The sequence below is a fragment of the Camellia sinensis genome, chromosome 7 (genome assembly GCF_055761805.1).
Source record: "Camellia sinensis isolate YWXY chromosome 7, ASM5576180v1, whole genome shotgun sequence".
Lineage (NCBI taxonomy): Eukaryota > Viridiplantae > Streptophyta > Magnoliopsida > Ericales > Theaceae > Camellia > Camellia sinensis.
Window position 1 is genome coordinate 182,425,403 of NC_138967.1, and position 12,185 is coordinate 182,437,587.

Genomic DNA, 12,185 nt, shown 5'->3' on the forward strand with positions numbered 1-12,185 from the left:
CTCAAGTGTAATTGCCCAGGTTTTTGGTGTTACGCTTGAGCGGATCATTCTGTGCTCGAGTGGAGTTTGGTTTTTGGTTGTCCGCTCGAGCGGGCCTTCTTGCGCTCGAGCGTGGTTTACACACTCCCAGTATCTCGTGTCCCTGCAAAACTTCTGCAGGTGTGTTTTTCACGCTCGAGCGGGTTTCCTACGCTCAAGCGGGTATCTTGGCGCTTGAACGGGTAGTGCTTTGTCTGTGAAAGTTCTGGGAGGGGGAAATCTACGCTCGAGCGGACTGGTTTTCGCGCTCGAGCGGATGTATTTCATTCTTGTGTCTTGGCACTCGAGCAGGCCTTCTTGAGCTCGAGCGTGTCCAGATTTTTGTGCTTGACGCTCGAGCATTCTATTCTCCGCTCGAGCGGGTCATACGTATATGAGTCATCCGCTGGGTAATTTTAAATCACTTTTTACATTTCCTTTCTCTCTCTTACTTTCCCAAAATCATTTTTGAGAGCCTCTCTCTCTAGGATCTCCCTTCTCTCTAGGGTTTGATCTAGTTAGAGTGTCTCCCTATCCTTCAACCTTTGTAAAAAGTGTGTTGATCGTTGAGAGCTACGTTTTGATCCGAGAATCTTGGTGTTTGAAGCATTTTCGTTTTCTTCATCTTCTCCGATTGAGCTCTAACTTCGAGGTAGGGATATCCTACTCCTCTTTATGAGTTTTGTCTTTAAATTTTAGCATTTTGATATGTTGGGTGTTGTTGGGTAATTTTGAAAAAGTTTGGGCCTTTATGTAATTTTACAAAAGAAGGGTTTTACTTATATAAACCTATATGCATGTTTAGCATGGAGAAATGAGATAAATGTTGGGTTATTATAGAAATGGAACCTTAGAGTTGTTTTGTTAATTATGGGAAATGCCCTAATTACATTGATGAATTAATTTGTGATATTAATTTTGAGAAATGAGAAGTTGAATTGAGAATGTTGAAATTGGGAACGTATGGGATTAAAGAGTGTAGTTGGATCATTTATCACTCACCTAGTTGAAATGTTGATATTTTATCCATTTGGTGCATTTATTTTCTGTTTAGAAATAACTGCTTTGGGCTATCGGTGGAGGATAGTCTTGATTGTTGTAGACAATGCATGATGATTAGGCAAACTAAAACTAATCGATTGAGTATGCTATCGAGTATAGCGGTTGAAATAATACATTAACTTTATGCATTGATTGATTATGTATATGATCTATGTTTATATACATTGTGTGTGGGAGGAGATAAGGGATGTACTCCACGGTTTAGGGGAAGATAGGGGATGGATTTCTAAACCGGATTTTGTATGACATTGATACAGTATTACAATGTGTATCAAGTGTGGATTATGGAAGTGTTTGAATTCATTTGATATAGCACTAAAATATATATCGTTATCAATTGTGAAGTATAGAAGTGTTTCTATGTGTTATTGATACAGCACCAAAATGTGTATCCATCATGAATTTCGAAAGTGTTTTAAAGATGAGTCTTAATCTCATTAAGTTATTTGGCTAGGTTCTAAGTCTTGTTTTCAAACTCAAAGTTGAGAAAGAAATGGGAAATGAAATGTAACATAGACTTAAATGTCATGAAACTGTAACGTGTTATAAGTGGAAATATAAGTGTGGACCATCTATCGAATGCTGTTATTTTAGTCATTGTTTATAGTTGGTTTAGTATATTTCTACTGGACTGTGGCTCACCCTATATGGGACATCATTTTCAGATACAGGTAGCATGCCACCTCCAAGGACATAGCTTGGGAGGCTTGAGACTGTTGGGCTGTTTTGTGTTTTTTATTGTATTACATGTATATCAAGCCAAGGGCTTTCTGTGTATAGAGTTAGTACTCCCTTTTTGTAACCAAGTGTTGACTTGGAAAGTTTTAAGCCCATAGGGCATTTACTTTTGATGTCAACATGTAATACGTTTTGTAAAGACTACTCTGATGGAATATATTTATGCTTTATTCACTTATGTTTAAGCATGCTATTGTTGGATGATTTATGAGTTTATTTTGAGGGCATTACACCCTCCGCCTCTCGAGCCCCGCACCCCGCCGCCCTACCCTTCGCGGTCGGCCCTCCTCATGGTCGGTCCCTCCACTCAGCTACCCTTCGCAGTCGGCCCTCCTCATGGTCGATCCCTCCACTCGGCTACCCTTCGCGGTCAGCCCTCCTTATTTTCGGTCCCTCCACTCGGCTACCCTTCGCGGTCGGCCCTCCTCATGGTCTGTTCCCCCGCTCGTCTACCCTTCATGGTCGGCCCTCCTCACGGTCAGTCCCTCCACTCGGCCACTTCCGGTCGGTCGTTCCTTTCACTATTTATTCCCTTCGTTGGACTAAAGGTGCACTTGGGAATGGGGGACTACTGACGTGGATAAGCCCATAAAGCCCATAACCCACTATGAACAACCCAAGCCTACTACTTAGGGCCCAATGCATAACCCAACTGATAAGGCCCATTACAGCTGGAAGTCAACATGACATGAAGGACCAATGATGTTCAGACACGTGACAGGTAAAGGGCAAGCCACCTTAGCAGACAAAGATCTGCAAAGGTATTACCACTGCACATCACCATTAATGTAGCCCCTCACAGCATTTATTACGACAACACCTCTCCGTCGGGACAGCACGCCATCACCCTGAACAAGGTAAGCTACAGCATAGACTTTTAGCCAAGGTGACAGGTCGGACGGGACAACGAAATGATTACCAAAGGATATAAGCAGACGTTGAAGATAAAAAGAAGGTTAAGTTCTCTTTTTCTAATTCATATCTCTACATTCCACTTCTCTCTCTAACTTTCTCATCGGAGGGTTCGCTGGGGGACTTTCGATTCCCTGTTGAACTCCTATGTAGGTTCTCAGGTGGGCTTGGCCATTCAGATATCGGTTGGAGAGGCGTGGACCAGTCCGACCTATTCCCTCTGGAACCCGTTGTATCGTAACTGTATCATCAAAATATATCACAATTGAAAAGTTAGAGACCGAAGTGATACAAGACCCCAACTATAGGGACCGTTAGTGTAATTTGCCCTAACTAAAATAACAACAATAATAGATTATATAACACAATGGATCCGAATAAAAACCCCAAAGATAACAACTGAGGCATATGATATATAATTTTTTTTTTTGAAGTGTATTGTAGAATTTCTCCATACATTGCTTTCGCTTAGTCTAATTTCAGCCAATTAAAAAGTGAGACATATCTTTTCTTCTTCTTTTTTTCTTTTTTGATCTAAAATACTCACGCTTTAAATAATGTAATACGAAAAATGAGACCTCTAATAGTACCATTATTCCTTTCTTTTTCATTTTTAAATTTCCTTAAATTTGTTCCCTTGCTAGATTTTTCTTTCTAGATGACCCAAGACTTGGAATCATATGGGTTATTATTCTTTTTTCTTTCTAGATGACCCAAGACTTGGAATCTTATGGGGTATTATTTTTCTTAATAGATGACCCAAGATTTGGAATCATACGCATGTGTGTTTTGCCACTTGGGGATGTCATTGGATTAGCAGGGCCTGATAGTAAACTCTTTTTTGTTAAGTCTCAATCCACAGTCTTAACACAAAAATTCAACAAATCAACCAAATAATCAACCAATTGAGTGAGGTTCGAATGTCTTAAAAGATTCAAGGATTATTAAATTTGTCAAATGTAAAGAAAAATAGAAAAAGAGAAGATGAAGATGAAGTAAAATCAGTGGTGGAGTCAGAAATTCAAAGCAGAGGGGCACATATTACTCACATCATTGAAAAGAAAAAGAAAAAAAATCACAATAAACAATAATGAGATTATTAAATTCATACATTTTTTTGGTCCATTGTTGAGATTCAATATTACAATTATTGTGAGAATTATATCAGTATAACTTAGAAATCCACAATCAACAACCCGATTGAATTTATGATTAACAAATTCAACACTATCAAACTCAACAAAAAAAAAAATCCCACAATGAAGAAAAACAATAAACCAAACAAATCCCATGACAAGAAAGAAATATTCATTTAATTCAATTATCACCATTAACTTCCCAGGTTACAATATAAAATAATGAACAAAAAAATACAATAGAGCACTTTTAAATATTTTAAAATACAAAAGAATCTTACATGATTTAAGGAGGGACACTATTATAATTTTATATAAGAACAAATTAGATATAAACTTCATATATAAGAGAAATAGTATAAATATGAAAAATCCAAGGGGGGCACGTGACCTCTCTTGTCTTGTGTTGGCTCCGCCTTTGTATGAAATGATTAAATGAACAATCAGAGTCTTTGATTTCGAGGTTGTGTACCACCACTTTATGGTGTGAGATTGTAGATTCAATTTCTATGGAGATTAGTATGAATTATTTATTGTGTTTATTTCTCTTTAGCTAAAGAGATTTTATGTAACTAGTAATGCTTGTTGAGCTTAACTTAGATTTGGTTGTATTAAGTTTTGACTTTCTAATTATTAATGGGCTAATAGTTACATTAAACCTAGTCATATCCAAGTTACATCTAGCATAGGATAGAAAAAACGATAGAAATCAATTTTTTGATTTGTTGGTGATGCCTAACAATGGGAAAAGTGCACAATATATAAATGACTATTTAGTTATGAATGACTACTCATAGAAAAAATGTAGTATAGAAGAAATGGCAGTGATGTCTTACAAGGTAGTCTTGAATGATTATTTATAGAAAAAATGTAAAATAAAAGAAATGATAGAAATCAATTCTTTGATTTGTTGGTGATACCTTACAATATTGCCATAAATGACTATTCATAATTTAAAGAAAAAAAATGTAAGAAAAAACTACTAAGTAACCACCATCCATATAGCCATGAATCACTATTTGTACAATATAAATATGAATGGCTATTCTTTAATTTAAAATCTTAGGCATGTTTGTCTGATTATATGAACGGTTTCTATGTTGTAGGACTTTTTCATTCCCTATCGAGGTTGTAAGACTGTAATGGTGATTTCATTGCCTGAAGCTAAACTTGGTGCATCTCTGCTTGAAGAAGAATCAGCTTCAAGTGGATTCCTTTCAGTGAAAAAACCAGGTTGTTTTGGCTTAGGCAATGCACCCTCACCGCCCAACATCAGAACCACACTTGACATACTTGGCCTATCTTCTGGACACTGTTGCACACATAACAGTGCCACGTGGATCGATCTCAACATTTCAGATACATAACATGAGTTCCTTAAAGATCCATCCATCAATTCTAGTGACCTTCCTTCTTTGTAGAGTCTCCATGCCTGAACAATCCATGATCAAGATTACATTAGAAAAACCAAGTTTAAAGCGATGTTTTTTAATATTGGCTGATACGTACTAACGATGGAAATGAAAATCACATGCAAACCTGCCCATATCGGTTCCCAGCCGATATGAGCCTATTTGGTTCTATTGTTTTTTAACTTTTTCTTTCTCGTTCTTTTTTTTTTTTTTTTGTGTGCGCACCCGCATGCGTTTTTAAAAACAAAACAACAAAAAATTGGAAATACTTCTGTTTTTGTATCATTTCATTTTTTTGTTTGAAAACAATTTCCAAAAATTCAAAAACAACTTTTCAATTTTTCCTAAAAACCAGGTTGTTCTAAGAATTTTTTAAAACTTATTCTGGAAAGATTTTGAAAAAATCACGATCACATCATTCGATCTTCAATACATGTCACTTCATAAACCTAATATGACTGTGCCGTGATTGATTCAGATTCATATTGTGATACTATTTAAAATCTTGGCTTAAGCACATTCATATATAAGATAATATATCTATATACATATAAAGTAGAGTGGAACTCACATGCCCAACAAGATTGAGACGGTGGTCTGAATGAATGAAACCTCTATTTCTCTTCCCGCTAACAATCTCTAGCACCAAAACGCCAAAACTAAATACATCTGATTTTACTGAGAAAATTCCATCCACTGCGTACTCTGGAGACATATAGCCACTACAATAAAACATTAGAAGAAAGTAAAAAAAAAATTACAAAAACAAGATTGACTTGAATAAAACATGCATATATTCGTACTATGTTCCAACTACTTTGTTTGTATTCGCTTCTGTCTCATTTCCTCCAAAGCTTCTAGCCATACCAAAGTCCGATATCTTTGGGTTCATGTCAACATCTAGCAGAACATTGCTAGCTTTGAGATCTCTATGGATTATTCTTAGTCTAGAATCTTGATGAAGATAAAGAAGCCCCCGAGAAATACCATTGATGATGTTGAAGCGCTTAGTCCAATCCAGTAATGTGGCACGGTTTCGATCTGTGCAACATTTTGGCTTTGTTAAACCATGCTCTACTAATTAGATTCTTGAAAATAACTATAAAATAGTTTCTAAATATAAAACCACTTGAATGCCAATAAAACTAAAATAAAAAATAATAATAAAAAAAAGATGGACTTGTTAAGCGTTAGAGACGAACCAAAAATAAAGGCGTCCAAGCTTTTGTTAGGCAGGTACTCATAGATTAGCATTGTCTCATCTCCTTGAATGCAGCATCCCAGAAGCTTCACAAGATTTCGATGTTGAAGCTTAGCGATACATATAACTTCATTCTTGAACTCATCTAGTCCTTGTCTAGAATTCCTTGAAAGCCTCTTCACAGCTATTTCTTGTCCCCCTTCAAGCAAACCCTGAGGACAAATTACCATTTGCGAGTTGTGAGGGATGTGTTTATTTATTTTATTTTTTTTCTTCTCTCTCTTCACTCTTTCCCCTTTTCGTCTTCTTCATTATTTACTGTCTTTTTCTACCTCATGTCTAACATCTTCACAACAAGTTCTACTATGACTACTGCATTTTTCATACAGAAGATAAAAATATAAATTTATCTACTGAACGAACTCATCATTTGTTTTTAAAAATAAAAAAATTAAATATAAAAAAAATACAGAGAGATTTTAGTTCAGTCTCAGTCACTTTTTATTAAAATAACTTCGTAGATCAGGATCTTTGCTTTTTTTTTTTTTGAGCACCGATTTACTAACTATAACATTTTAACATTCAGGGTTACCTTGTAAACAGAGCCAAATCCACCCTCTCCAAGCTTATTATTCTCTGAAAAATTATCAGTTGCATTTACAATTGCACCTAAGTCAAACAATGGTAACTGCAAATCTTCTTTCTGACTTTCATTGGTGTCAATGTTAGATCTCTGTCTCACTACTCCTGAAAAGAATTAACAATAATTGAAACAATAGAACTTGTCGAGGCAAGGTGTGCATGTACTGTACAAGTCATACAAGCACACATGCTTGAATGCTTCCTCCAAAATATTAGGGAAAAAAAGGTTATTTTTGGATCAATTACCTTTTCTCTTGCGCTGCCTGTGCTTCTTTCTCCAAACATACAATGCCAGGCTCAGGCATATCAGCAGCATTCCAATTGTTAATGTCAAGCCCACTATGATTCTATCTCTTCTCTTCCCATTGGAGCCAACTGATTCTATCCACACACAAAAAATGTTGAAAACGATCTATTAAAAGATTGCGGGAACATTTGGTATGGTTTACATTTTCTGTTTTCTGTTTTCTAATATGGAAAACAGTAATCTGTTTCTAAACACTGTCTTCGGAAAGGTGTTCTGTAAACATCATATTCTTTTTGTCATAAATTTTTGAAAACTGATTTGGTATGCAAATGAAAATGATGGGTGATTGATTCTCAATTTTTCATTGTTTTTGTTTTGGTAAACACGAGATGAAAAATTTGAAAACGATAGCAAACAGGGTCGCTTTTGCCACAGAGTTTGTAGTTCTTGATTTGCAATTGATATTTGAAACAGAACTTTAGCAAACTCTCCTTTTGGTAGTTTGGACTTCAAAACATATTCAAGCAATATTTGTGGAGTTCGTATGTGTCTGCATTTCCTACATTGTAGTACTATTGATGAACAATAAAGATATGTGCAAAAAAAATCATGATTTGATCTGTGACCGAAGCAAATTTATAAAAGAAAAAAAAAATAGAATAAAATAAGTAAGAAAACATAATTGTAACCAAGAACTAGCCAGATAATTGCTCCAAAGCAGAGTTCAATTTTTGGGTTTTCTACAAACTTAATCAATGTAAGAGCTACTCATTTATAAGATTCTGAAAAATAGATTCTAAAAACGAAACCAAACAGAGCATATATAACTGATATACCTGACGATGCCATCCTCACATAGACGTCTTGGCCGCCGCCTTCACTGTAATCTCTGATATCGATCAATTCATTAAACCATAGCAAGCAACCGCTTCCTCCTCCACGTATGTCTAAAGTTGCATAAGCCATACAAGAACAATTTCCCAAGCACCTTTGCCCGCATGCCTCCAGGGTCATGCTTATGTCAAACCATGAAAACCTCGTGTCTGGCAATTTAACCCCCGAATACTTGATGAACCCATCTCCATTTTGACAATCCAAGGAAATTCTCCGAACGCACCCATTTGACCAGTCTCCCCTCTCCCAATTCTTTGGGTCCCTCGGCATAAATTTATTCAAACACCCACACACGGGGTTATTACCAATGTTGCAGCTGCCATAAGCACCGCACGATGCATAAGTATCGCAGTTATCAGTTGGTACACTCGTGTAAAGCTTCCAATCCTGTGTTCTATCCAACCATGTCCACCGCTCCATATGGCCACTCTGATTCAACACGATTCTTGAAATAACTGATTTGTCGATGAGCTCGTAAGTGTAATACACTTCCTCCTTACTAAAATTGTAATCATACTTGAAAATCGTGTTCGGCTTCAAGTATGTTATCCCACTAAAACCAAGGCCGTTCCAGGGTCCAGACCGGTAGTTCTCTGAAGAACCATCCATCATAATCATTTGTGGGTATCCGCGAATATCAAACCGGAACGTGTAAACCCCTGTAGCCGGATCATCATTGCTCTTCCATGATGTGAAGTAGCGATCGTGGCCAGTTAAAAAATTCTTTCCAAGCTTCATGCCTGGCAAGAACGTGTCTGCAGGATAGTCAAAACTCTGCCAAAGGAATTTCTCAGGATTACCATCATTAGAATTTCTCACCACAAGATTACCCGATTCCAAAAGCTGCGCAATTGGATCGTGCGCCGAACTTGAAGTATTGGAAGACCATAAAACTTCACCGGTGCCATTGACAAGTGTGAGAATTCCAGGATTAACGACTTTTAACACGCCTGATGTGTCGGTGAGTGGGATTTCTCTGTTGGCAACCCATATTGGTGTCATGATTGATATTTTCTTGTACCATATCGCCACGTACCGATTCTTGGATTTTCCGGGGCTGAAAAATCCCAGTTCGAAGCTTCCACCAGATGAAACTATGGTCTGCCCATCTGAAATCGATTGAGTTTTGGTTATGGTGTCTATGGCATTGGAGATTATAAAGATAGAGATTAAAGACGAGATGAAAAGAGTAAAGGCTTTCATTGCTATCCTCACGATGCTTCTGTTGATGTTAATTATTCATTCCAAGTTATTAAATGTAGGTAAAAAAAGGTACAAAAACAGAATGCCCCTACTGACCTGGGCTTCAAATATCTCATATGTATGCACATATATATCATATTGGTACATATGAGATTTTGGATTTCCAATACTGCTATTGACCGATAAACCAGCTGTAAACATATCGAACAATTTATAATAGGTCCCATTTGAAGACTTCCTTTAGGATTGATTCCGAACAACTCAAGGCCTGCTGACAGTTGTACACTTGACTCCTTTTCATTTCGTTTTCATCATTAAATTTGTTTGTTGGGTAGATTTTTCTTAATCGATGACTCAATGAATCCACAAGCACATGAGCAAAAGTCGTATGAAGTCAATAAATACATGGTTTGAATTTCTACACTTGATAATAGCTAGATGTTTAGTCATTCACACTTCAAATGTCAAGAGGGTTGGCATGGTAGGCACGGCATTTAAACTTACACCTGGATATTTTCCAGATAAATAACCCATTTTTCAAAGGTTGAAAACCAGACCAGACTCTACTGAGACAGTAAGCATCACTCTAATACACACAATCTAGCTTCTATGCAAGGTCTGAGGTTGGCTATTTTTAGTGATTTTTTAAATTTTTTTGTTTTCTTTCGAAGTTAAAAAATTAATGTGTTTGGTATGGACCCAATATTATATCCATTGGTTCCGTGTTTTTTGTGTTTTCTAATTCCATGTTTGGCTATTCCTTAAGCGTTTGGATATGGGAAATTTCGAATATTATGTTTTTAAAAAGTTGGGACATGTAATACACGCTATATAGTATTACATATCCCCACCACCGAACATAGTGACATACTTTATCCAATGGTAAAAAAGAATCACTCCTCTCTATCCCGTCCTATATCTTGCCATAACCAAACATAATAAAAATGATTCCATAGTATGCAATTCATCTTATATCCTAACTATTACATCTCATTCTATAGCCTCAACTATTACATATCCTCCTCACTTTTTATATGCAATACTGACAGACTATAGGGCCCAAAAATGGATATTCTGGTGTAATAAACGAGGGACAAGAATGTTTAGTCTATTTTTTCAAGAGAGCAGTTTATCTCTTGTCCACTTAGATGGAATGGACGGTTATACTTTAAAAAATTTTCCAATGATAATTTAGATGGAATGGAAAGAAATTAGGATTTGTTTGAAAATTGACTTTTTTAATAATTTTTTAACTTTTTACAAAATGATGTATAGAAAAATAGAAAGAACCAATTACTTTTTATATTAATTTTTTTTAATTTTTTAACTATATTAGTCAATTGCCAAACATCCCCTAAGTCCCTCTACTGTTTGCACCAAATTGTCAAAGGCAGATTTTCATCAGTAGTAGATAATACTGTTTGCAATAAGAATATTAAATTGAGCCCTCCAAGATAGTGTACCCCACAAAAATATTTCAGCCACTCTTTTTGTGATGTGGGTATGAATAATTGAAATAATTCGTGGGGAAATTACAAGTACATGGAGCAGTGAGAAAAAAATTATATTATAAATGATTTTTTTTCTTTTTTTTTTTTTTTACAATTTTGACTTACTGAAAGAGTTGCATCAAGTATAGAAATGAATTTGCACTAGGAGAGTTGCACCATCATGAAAATATTTTTTTCTCACTGCTCCACTAAAATGCAATTTCCCCATAATTCTTTTACTTTCACATAAATAAGATATAATTTTCTCAGAGAGTGAGAAATTCACAAAAAAAAAAAAGTAGAACTCATCTTATTTAATAGGATCACATTTATTTTAAAAAAATTAATAATAATCTAAGACAAATGTGATTCAATCATATGACATATTGATGTTTGATCAGTTTGGTTTTTTCATGAAAGATTTTGTCAATAAACTTTTATAGGACCAATTTAACTTTACACTGTTATGGTTTGACCCATGTGCGAATTATCCCATCTCATTTGGAAACAACCACATATAGCCTCTTGTAATTTTATAGACTAAAATGCACCAGTAAATCAGTTAACAATTTAATAAAAAAAGACTAAAATATTCCTATATCTAAGTAATCTAAGTGTGTGAACTAAGATTATTTTTGTCATTTATTCGGAGGCAAAATACATTTTAACCCCGATACTTTATTTCATATGCGATTTGCCCCTATTAAAATTTGAAAAATAAGCATATAATCACTTTATGCTTGTTTGACACGTTTTCACACTTGTTGAATTGGCGAAATATTTAACAATAGAGTTCAATTCACATACCATGATTATGTGATCATTTCCAAATAACAATAATCTATGACCAAGGATAAAGTAAAATTTATCCTATTTCCATAACCTATAACGGCTCGACTTCTCTAATTCTATTTGATCCGATCCAATCCAATTAACCACATGTGAGAAACATTTTTCATATGAATTTTTTTTAAAAACAAACATGAACCCAGTGGCGGAGGGAGGTGAGGGCTGGGGTGGTCACGTGCCCCCCTGGATTTTGGGTTTTGTTTTTTTTTTTAATTTTGCAAACGTAAAGAAAATATTTTAAATAAAAAAACTACAAAAATATTATTAGAGTGAAATGTCAATAATATTTTAAAAATTATGAAAACAATAATGGTTGTTCTAATTGAAAATGAAGAAACTACTATAAGCCATATTATCTATGAAATTTTTTAAATGTAATGG

The 12,185-nt window shown here is 35.4% G+C and overlaps 1 protein-coding gene across 2 annotated transcripts; it reads right to left on the minus strand.

Annotated features, from left to right (window-relative positions):
• Nucleotides 1-4,691: 4,691 nt before the first annotated feature.
• Nucleotides 4,692-9,649, minus strand: LOC114261002 (G-type lectin S-receptor-like serine/threonine-protein kinase At4g27290). 2 transcript variants are annotated; one of them, XR_014336520.1, is made up of 7 exons: nucleotides 8,205-9,573; nucleotides 7,368-7,502; nucleotides 7,072-7,226; nucleotides 6,481-6,691; nucleotides 6,082-6,319; nucleotides 5,850-5,983; nucleotides 4,692-5,298 (listed from the first exon to the last, which is right to left on the minus strand). XR_014336520.1 is itself a non-coding variant. In XM_082880067.1 (7 exons), the coding sequence occupies exons 1-7, from the start codon at nucleotides 9,463-9,465 to the stop codon at nucleotides 4,987-4,989; spliced, it is 2,463 nt and encodes an 820-aa protein (XP_082736193.1). In that variant the 5' UTR covers nucleotides 9,466-9,649; the 3' UTR covers nucleotides 4,692-4,986. The 2 variants fall into 2 exon arrangements, 1 of the variants encoding a protein (XP_082736193.1); XM_082880067.1 differs by having other exon boundaries at nucleotides 5,850-6,000; nucleotides 8,205-9,649.
• Between the last annotated feature and the right edge of the window lie 2,536 nt (nucleotides 9,650-12,185).